The 10,757-nt window shown below is 33.3% G+C and overlaps 1 protein-coding gene across 1 annotated transcript; it reads right to left on the reverse strand.

The window, feature by feature from the left end:
- Positions 1–8,794: 8,794 nt before the first annotated feature.
- Positions 8,795–9,877, reverse strand: LOC119666047. Its single transcript, XM_038075315.1, has one exon. It carries the CDS (start codon positions 9,875–9,877, stop codon positions 8,795–8,797), a length of 1,083 nt encoding a protein of 360 aa, XP_037931243.1.
- Between the last annotated feature and the right edge of the window lie 880 nt (positions 9,878–10,757).

Raw genomic sequence — 10,757 nt, forward strand, 5'->3', positions numbered from 1 at the left:
TAGTAGAATACAATTTAGATATTTCGTTGTTTGATTAGGTCAAACAACGATAATAATATATTTAATATAGGGATAAGATAAGAGAATGTAACTCCTCTACCCCTTGATTCGAGATACTCCTGGATCTCGTTATTATAAATGTATGAGTGTAAAAAAAAATTATACAATTCCATACTTTCTTTTAATTTTGTTTAGTTCGATTTCGTCGACCTTATTATCTTGAATATATTATTTACAATTTTTATTTGGTCCTTTCTTTTATAAAGATATAACACAATTATAATGATTAATACAATTATTATACCAAATGTAATACTAATTCCATAGGATACTTTTTTGTGAAAATACAATTCTTTTATTTCTTTTGTATTTTTAAATTTTTCTAAAGATTAATGTGAACTTAAGTATCTGTAAATTTAGAGGGTCTTTTAATGTTTGACATGCAAACATTTTTTAGAATTCTTTTTATAAATTTAGGTTCTTCTTTATGTCTAACGTTCCTATAATTCTTTACAAAACCTTCTTCCCTGTTTTCTACATAGTTTTCTCGGTTTTGATTTTGTTTAAAAATTGTTCTGTTTTTCATTTGATGTATTCTTTCTTTAATGATACTGTGTTCCACCTTGTTGTTTTGAACTTCTAATGGTGAAGTTTTTATAGTGCTATGATAAGAATTATTGCAAAATCTAACGGCATTACACATTTGAGAAGCGATGGGACGTTTTTGTTCTAAATTTAATGTTCTAATCCGTTCAGTAATGGTATTATTTAATCTTTCAATATCAGAGTTCACTGTATGGCTATTCGGTTTGGTAACATGATACTCTATACCTTCTGCAGTTAGAAAATCTCGCACATTTCTTGAGTTGAACTCATTGTCAAAGACAAACTTTTTTATGTGTCCCTTAATGGCTAAAAATTCATTTATCTTCCCGATTATCGTTTGATTATTTCTATCTGGTAAATGAAAATGTACAACATGTTTTGAAAACTTGTCTATAAACACTACAAATGATACTTTACTATTGACGTAAGTATCTACATGAACAATTTCATTGATCGTATTTGGTGTTTCCGTTATTTTAAATTTAGTTTGTATTGGATTACGATCATATTTCCCACCATTGCATATATCGCAATTGTTAATTATTTCATGTATTTTTATTTTTAGTTGCGGATGATAGATTTTGTGTTTTATTCCCTCATATGTCGGTATAATTCCTGAATGTCCGACTTCAAGTTTGTGAAATAATGATATTTGTTTTTTGAGTTCTGTTTCTTCTTCTAAGTCTGATGCAAAATAACTGCACTTTACGAAAGATATACTTTTTGTATTTGAAAAGGAACTTAATAGAGTTTGCTGTAACTTGTTGTAATAATAATTATTGAGTTTAGAAAATATTGCTATTTTTTCTTTATCAAAGTGTCTTCTTATGGTATTATATTGGTAACGTTTCCGGAGGAAACATCTTCCTTGTCTATAAAAATACGCTTGTTTTTGAAAACATTTACTGCTTCAGTTTCCTTATTTTCATCTAGTATAATTTGTTTACTAAAGCGATTTACGACAGTGTCAAGAATTGTAAAGTGATCGTTGAAATTTTCTGGCTGAGAATGAATAGTCTCACCTTCATTTGAGTTGTCAATATCATTAGTTCTAATAATTGATATATTTTCTTGAAAATAATTGGTTTGAACTTCCATTGAAATTTGGTCTGATTGTTCTCCAGCATTTAAATTTTTGATTTTTAGTAAATCATCTAAGTTAATATTGAAATTGTCGGATTCTAGTAGATTGATCGCGTCGCAATTGACACGGCTTAAAAAATCGGCTATTTTATTTTCTTTCCCTGCTATATAGTCTATTCTCGCATCGTATTCTCCTAATTGCACTAACCATCTTTGCAACCTAGGGTTAATATCCTTACCAGAATTTTTTGCTTGCAACCACTTTAGTGGTTGGTGATCTGTTTGTAGATCAAACTCCCTTCCAAAAATATAGGGTCTAAAATATTTTACTCCCCATACTATCGCCAATAATTCTTTCTCGATAGTCGAATAATTTTTCTCGTGATCATTTAGTGTTCGTGAAGCGAACGAAATTGGATGCCCTTCTTGTGTTAGAACTGCGCCAATTGCGAAATTGCTGGCATCAGTAATGACCTTAAAACGTTTATTAAATATAGGGTATCTTAGTATTGGGGGATTTATTAAAATATCCTTTAGTTTTTCAAAAGCTGTGATATAATTTGGATTATTAACATTTACTTTAGCATTTTTTTTCAGATATACGACCATTGGATAAGCAATTTTGGAGTAATCTTTAATAAATTTCCTGTAGAAACCAGTAATACCCAAGAAAGATTTAATTTGTTTCTGGGTTGTGGGCAACCTTAGATTTTGTATTACCTCAACTTTAGCTGGGTTTGGCTTAATACCTTCAGGTGTAAGCAAATGACCTAAAAAATCAGTTTCTTTTTTTAGAAAACTACATTTTTCCAACCGAATCTTTAATTTGGCTTTCTTTAATTTTTGAAATATTTTTTTTAAATTTTCTATATGTTCCGTCAATGAGGTACTAAATATTAAGATATCGTCGAGATAGACGACACAAATTCTATTTATGTAATCTCGAAGTACAGAATTCATAAGGCGTTGAAACGTCGATGGAGCATTTTTAAGTCCAAAAGGCATTCGCAAGAATTCATAATGGCCTAGTGGAGTAGAAAATGCAGTTTTTTTCCTGTCATTTTCATCCATCAAAATTTGATGGAAGCCTTTGGCAAGATCAATAGAAGAAAAATATTGAGCCTTACCAAGTTTGTCCATAATTCCATCAATATTAGGAATTGGGAATTTGTCGCTCACCGTAACTTCATTTAGTCTTCGGTAATCAACAACAATTCGCCATTTTTGGGAACCGGACCTGTCAACTTTTTTAGGAACTACCCACAAGGGACTATTATAAGCAGAATTGCTTTCTTTAATTATATTGTGTTCTAGCATTTCTTTTATCTGCTTTTGAATTTCAATTTCGTGGGTTTGGGGGTATCTATAAATTTTTGAATAGATTGGTCGGTCAGTTGTTGTTATTATTTCGTGCCGTATTTCATGGGTACAGGAAAGTTTATCCCCTTCTTTGAAAAAAAGTTCGTTAAATTGTTGTAATAAATTTTTTACTGATTGTATTTCTTCCTGATTTAAATGATTTAAGTCTAAGTTCCTAATATCGCTAAATTCAAGTACGCTAATTTCCTGATCTTTATATGGGTTAGAATTTTCGAAAGGTATGGTGGTCCCTAATATATTAATAAATTTGTTTTCTACATCTATCTTAGCTTTAAGAGGGATGAGAAAATTTTGGCCTATTAACGCTTCATAATTTTCGCTATTGAAGTTAATTACTTTCCAGGAGAAGGTACCTGAGACATTAAATTCTCTACGTATTGGAGTAACAACTTCGAAAGTGACTTAATTTATTCCGTTTATTGTTTTATAGCAAAGAGGACCAGAGAGTTTTTTTTCGATAAAATGTTTTTCTAGAATACCTGGTTTTATTATACTGGTATCCGAGCCAGTGTCTATAAGGCACTTAATTTTTCTGTTACCTATTGTTATAGCTATGGGTAATTTGCAGAATGAGGCGTTTGGAAAAAATTTACATCTTGTGCTTTCTCTATATTATCAATTTCCATTGGTTCTATTTCATTAAATGTTGGTTTATTATATCTATTAAAGCTAGGATTATTATTATTATTTCTATATTGAAATGAATTATTATGTTTATTCCTACGTTGAAATGAATTATTATTATAATTATTACCATTTTGAATTGAATCATTATTATTTTTATATTGAATTGTATTATTGTTATGACTTCTGAATTGGTACGAATTGTTATCATTGTTTCTATGTTGAGTTGAACCGTTATTATAATTATTACTCTGAATTGAGCCACGATTATTATTACTTCGATATTGTTTTGAATTATAATAACCATTTTTATATTGAATTGGGTTGTTAGATTTATTCGTTTCTCTATTTGAGTATGTAAATTCTTCTCTATTCTTTCTATGTCTAACATGAATAGCTCTAATGTCATCGAGTAATCTTAATTTAGTATATTTTGTAATAATTTCATTGAGTGTACATTTTTCATCAAGATTTGCTCTAAGCGGTCCATCAATTTTCTCAATTAATATATTCACTAAGTCTCTATCAACATTACTAGGTTTATATATTGATGGTTTATCGCAATCAAATTCATATAATTCACTAATTTCAAACTTACATTTTTCAAAATAATTAAATAATTCTCTAAGATTATTTACCTTGATACTTCGACACTTATTAAATACTTCGCCATAGGTTGTCCTCGGTCTAAATTGATCTCTTAGTTTCTGTTTTAATTGCTCCCAGTTAACGCTATCTCCCAGTTCTCGAACATAATTTCCAGCTTCTCCACTAATTTTTTCATTAATTACAATCTGTATACCGTAATTTATTAATTGCTGGTTATCATTACACAATGAAATTGTCATTTCTACAGATTTAATGAAAGCGCTTAAATTATGATCTTTATCCAAAGTTTTTAATTGTCGAAACTGTTGGATAATATCCTTGGAACTGAATACATTTTGTTGTTGTTGATGATGTTGTTGTTGTATAACTTGTTCCTGCTTTTTAATAATTTCTTCGAGTTCACTAATTTTATTTTGATACTCCATATTTAAGTCGATTCTTGAATTGTCAAACTGTGAAATGTTCTTTAATCGTTTATCTGGCATTTACTCAACTTGTTATAAATGTTTATTATGTGGTATATATTCTTTTTAATTATATATATTCATAAAGATCAAACTTTTTGCCAACTCTCGAATTTAACAGTACTTCACAATGAGTAATTTATAATTTGGTTTAAGTCAAAAATTAATACCGCAATCACCTCTTTTTTTTATATTTTCACTTTTTCATTTAATGTATTTAGAATTAATTGTTACAAATAGTTTATAGTTTCTTTAAATCTTTAGATTTTAAAGTTTACCGAGTTTTCCGACTGCGCCAATTATATTAAATTAAAACGCACAAAACTTTAGTTTGATGTTCGCCTTATTAAATGAATCTTAAGACTAGACTTATAACTAACAATTTTGCTTATATTTATAATGAGGATTCGAAGTATCGAATCCTGATAAGACAATTCGTTGTTTGGTTAGGCCGAACAACGATAATAATATTTTAAGTTACAATGTTTATTTAAAGATAATAGAATATGATAAAATATAATGTAAATCTTTCGTTGTTTGATTAGGCCGAACAACGATAATAATATTTTTAGTAGAATACAATTTAGATATTTCGTTGTTTGATTAGGTCAAACAACGATAATAATATATTTAATATAGGGATAAGATAAGAGAATGTAACTCGCGCGGAAATATTCATCAACCGGAATGATTACGGAAAAAAAATTGGGATATAAAAGAAGACAGTTGGTGGAAAAGTGGAGTTTTTTCTGTGTCATCGGTGTTTTGAGCTATAAACCGCGAAAGTTATTAGTATGGAAAAATAGTCAAAAAAATTTTTTTAATTATGAACGTTGAAATTATTGAAAAGCAGAAGATGAAACAGTGTTTAATAGAAATTGATGCGGTTATTACCAAGATACTTTTACTATATATAATTATATAAAAAAAGATACATTTCTTTTCACATGCATTTCTGATTTGTATGTCTCAAATTAATAAGTAAATTAAAAAAAAACACTTACATTCATTTTTAAAGTACGGCTAGAAAAGACTACACTGACGAGTGGAGCACCTTTTTTTTATCAGAAATAATCACACAATAGTAATTATGACCGGTTAGTTTTTTTGTGTGAAAAGAACTATTTTTGGTGAACTTTGTATGCCCTTTCTATTTTCTATTTTTCTATTTATTCTATTTTATTTAAATCTAAAAACTTTCATTTATTATTATTTGCCTGTAAATAATTGCATCTTTTACATAGCCAGAGAGTGCTGCCTAGTTATCTCATTTTAATGCCTCTAATATTTCTAATATTTCCTCCTCTGTACGAGTGAATTTCATATAGAATTTGTAATGCAGTTCTCTCAGAATTGGACATAATCCAATAAAGTGGAATGCACAATGTGTTGAATTATATTGCACATATGCTCTATAATTTAACTTAAGGAGTCCGCCTCGATTTTTAAAAATTTGACTGATAGTTCCAATAGTACAATCATCCTTAAAGTAATTCCGGTCACATAATTCATATTCCAACCTTCTGTAAGCATGTCTATAATATAGTAATTACTAATTACTATATTTTTTTGCAAAGAAGCCATACTTCTCTATTTTCGAGCAACAATTCTATTTTCGAGAAAAAACCTCTCTTTGTATTTAAAAGGAAACATGCCAGAATTTTAGGAAATCTATAGTCACTCAAAATCATTACGTGAATTACATTTTCTTTTTTTTTTATTACTCCATTGATCTAGTAATACTTTTAACAAATGAAAATTTGGAAGTTTCAGTTATCTTAAATCATCATTTAAGATAACATGTTTATGATAATAATATATTTCATACAAATTTCAATACATTTTATAAATAATTACATAAATAAATACATAAGTAAATAAATAAGTAAATAAAATAAATAAATAAATAGATAGGTAAATACATAAGTAAATAAATAAGTAAATAAAATAAATAAATAAATAAAAAAATAAATAAATAAATAAATAAGAAGATAAATACATAAATAATAAATAATAATACAAAATTAATAAACATAAATTAAAGAAAGGATTCAACTTAATTTAATACTTAATACTTCAGTATATTGGAAGTGTACGTTTAAGACGTTTCTTGTACCCTAGTTCCAAGACAGGAAGTCTTCTCATTTCTAGGTTTGAATGCTGAAACAATTTAGATAAGTGGTTAGCACTGCTTTTTTGAATTGTTTCATGTACAAATGTTCCAGTGCTTTCACGTGATTTTCTGCAATCTAGGCTCAACATCACGGTGCTCCTAACACACGTATTAATTTAAGCGTCAATCAATACCCCATTGTAATAGCCTGCACTATTCCGCCGGTACCAATGAAGAAATTCATGCAAGTCATAACTTCCACCTTTGTAAGATGCGAGGCCTACCTACTGACCGCTGCTACAATTTGGGCTGCAGCACCCGGTTTGATACGCACACCACGGCAAATGAATGACAAGCAAAACATTCTTCCCGCGTAAGTTTGGGTATTAACCACAGCCACTTCGAAGCCAACACCAATGGTCAGCACAGCCGAAGCTGTCGGGCCACTGACCCCCTAAGTACCAGATAGTATCATCTCTGGTCAGATGTTGCAAGTTGCCGCCCACAACTTATTAGCATTTGCAGTTCTTGCATAAGTGCCAAACTGGCACTGGGGGATATTAGTCGCCTTTTCTTTTCCCCTCTCCGTAGGGAAATGTTTCATGAACAGCACGGATATTCAGGTCTTTGTAAATATCGTCGTTTCTGATGAACCATCTAGCATCTACTATCGTTCGCAGGATTTTTGATTGGAGCCTTTGAATAGTATTTACATATATAAGTCTTGCAGGTGGTTCCCCATATTTCAATTCCGTATTTCCAAATCGGAACAATAATACTTTTGTAAATTTATTTATTTATTTAATCCTTTTATTCCTAGGTGGAACAGAGGGCCGTAACAAATAGTTTCCATTGAACTCTATCTAATGCAAGACGTTTTGTTTCACTCCAGCTCTTTCCAGCATTTCTTAATTCGGCTTCAGTTTGTCGTTTCCAAGTGTTGCGCGGACGCCCTGGTCTTCTACTGCCTTGAGGGTTGAAATCTAAGACATTTCTTGCGATATCATCAGCGGGTTTTCTTAACGTGTGGCCAAGCCATTTGTATTTGCGCATCATTATTTCATCAGTTATAAGAGGCTGATTCGTTCTAAACCCGAGCTCGTTGTTGGTTATGGTTGCTGGCCAGAATACATGAAGGATGCGTCGTAGACAACGATTGACAAAGGCTTGTAGCTGTTGTGCGTCTCTTGCCGTTAGGTTCCAACTCTCACTACCATATAGTAAAGTTGATTTTACGTTTGCATTGTACAAGTGTATCTTAGTGCGTTGTGTGATGTTGAATGAACGCCAGATTTTGTTAAGGGTTCCAAACGCTTGCTTCGCTTTCGATAGCCTGTACTGTATGTCTTGCCGACTGCCGCCGTTGTTCGAAATGTAGCTTCCCAGATAGCAGAAACTTAGTACATCTTCGATGTAGGAGCCATCTAGTTGAAACTTCGTTAAGCAGTTTGAATTGAGACGCATAGACTTGGTTTTGTTGATATTGATTGACAGACCAGCTGCCAGTGCACGCTTTGCGATGTTGTTTAACGATATTTGCATCTGGGAAAAGTTGTGCGTTAGTAAACAGATGTCATCAGCGTAATCGAGGTCAGTAAGTTTGTTATGAAGGCCGAATGATATGCCATGATTTGTGCTCATAGCTTCCGACATAACCACATCTAAGACTATATTAAATAGTATAGGTGAAAGAATGCAACCTTGTCGGACGCCAGACTTAATTTGAATTTGCCCGCTGAGACGCCCTTCGTGAAGTACTGAGCAGTGCGCGTCAGAGTACAAGCCTTTTACTAAATTTATTAATTTACTCGGTATACCTTTACACTCTAATGCATACCAAATGGTGGTATGGAGAAGTGTATCGAATGCACGTTTAAAGTCGATAAACAGCAAGTATAGGGGAGATCGCCATTCGCTAGACTGTTCGACTATTATTCGAAGGCTGTTTACATATGTGGTCGGCACATGATCGATTATGCCTAAATCCTGCTTGCTCGGCTCGTAGTGTAGGCTCAACGGCCGAAGTTAAACGTTTATGTAAGATTTGAGCAATAACTTTATAAGCTACATTTAGTAAAGTTATGCCTCTCCAGTTGGAGCATTCCATCAGGTTACCTTTCTTTGGTATAATAGAGTGTACTAGTTCGCCCCTGGTATTTTTTATTGGTTTTGCAGTCCTGTGTTTACGTCCCACCATAGCTTTAGTGATGATGTGTAGGTCTTTGAGCCTATGTGATTCGCTTGCTTTTTGGGCTCCTGTTGCTAAATTGTCGAGCCATCTGCGCTTATCGGCTCTAGCGCTGCGTTTAACTTTGCGGTTGGCAATACTGTAGTTGGCTTGTGCCTGCTGCTTTGTTTGGCGCGTTCTTGCACTGTTAACCTTTTCTTTTTCTCCTTTGCGCGCTTTTATAAGATTCCATGTATGTTCGGTGATCCACGGATTATTTTGACGTTGAGGAATACCGACACTTTGTTGTGCTGCTTCAGTGAAGGCACATTTTGCTTGTTCCCAATAAGTTTCGGCTTCAAAGATTTCTTCTTCTAGTGGCAAGGGATTAGGGATTTGGGCCGATAAAAGAGATTGATAGTTATTTTGAACAGTAGGATTGTCGAGTTTGGCGAGGTCGAACCGTTTCCTTTTGAATTGTGGCTTTCTAAAGACCGCATTTAATTTGAGTTGTATTTCACCGATTAGTAGATGGTGGTCAGAAGCCATGTCTGCACTTCTTTTATTTCTGACATCACATAATGAATGTCTCCACATTTTGCTGATGGCAATGTGGTCGATTTGATTTTCTGTTGCATTATCTGGGGAAACCCAAGTGACTTTATGCAAATGTTTGTGCGGGAAGAGACTACCTCCTATGGTGAGGCCCATGGTGTTACATAATTCATAGAAACGCTCCCCATTATCGTTCATTGTGCCGAGAGCATGTTTACCCATCACTTGTTTTCTTCCATTGTTATCTGGCCCGATTTGTGCGTTGAAATCTCCCATGACGAGCTTTATTTCACCTCTAGGGCATTTATTTAAAACAGAGTATAGGGAGTCATAAAAATTTTCCTTGATTTGTGGGTCGGTGACTTCAGTAGGCGCGTAACACTGTATGCATGTGAGGGTTCTGGCTCGAGTTTTAAATTTTGCCAGAATTATTCGGTTGCCATTCTATGAGCGCTTGTTTAGCTTCTTTGGATAATAGAAAGCCTACTCCACTTTCTCTTTTTTCGCCTGTGGCCTTTCCAGAGTATATGAGTGTAGCGCCGGAGGATGTTTTGTATTCGCCGCAGCCATTCCATCTTACTTCGCTTAGCCCGATGAATAAAAGATTGAGACGTACAAATTCACGTTCAAGTTGAGCAAGTTTTGATGTTTCTGCTAGAGTTCTTATATTCCAGGTTCCGAATCGTTTCCGTATTTTCATTCCAATAGTCGTCATCAAAGGGAGCCGTTGGTTATAATTATTTGTTTCGGTTTCAGTAATCGTGTAGATTCAGATGAACGAGTGATTAGCCCATGCATCCTATACTGGTACTGAGGCTGCCAGTTAAGGCCACCAGTCAGACCTTTAGACTCGAGAGTCCGAGAAAACGGTGGGCTTCTTAGCTAAGATTGAAGATGCTGTATCTTGCCTACATCCCGGGACGTCATGGAGGAAAAAGACCATCCGGGTCGCGAACCGTTGTGGATTGCTCTTAGCTTCAGATGCTCCTCTTTGACCTTACCGGCAAGGGAGGCCCTACCAGTAGCTACGCTACCGCCGGCATCGCTCTCAGGATCATTGCACCCTACTAAGCTCCCTCGCCACGACAAGGCCACAATCCCCGAGAGGGACTTTTGTAAATTAGTAGTTTATTATTTATTGACAGAATGGAATTTT

This window comes from Teleopsis dalmanni, chromosome 1 (assembly GCF_002237135.1).
Source record: "Teleopsis dalmanni isolate 2A chromosome 1, ASM223713v2, whole genome shotgun sequence".
In the NCBI taxonomy this organism is placed as follows: Eukaryota; Metazoa; Arthropoda; class Insecta; order Diptera; family Diopsidae; genus Teleopsis; species Teleopsis dalmanni.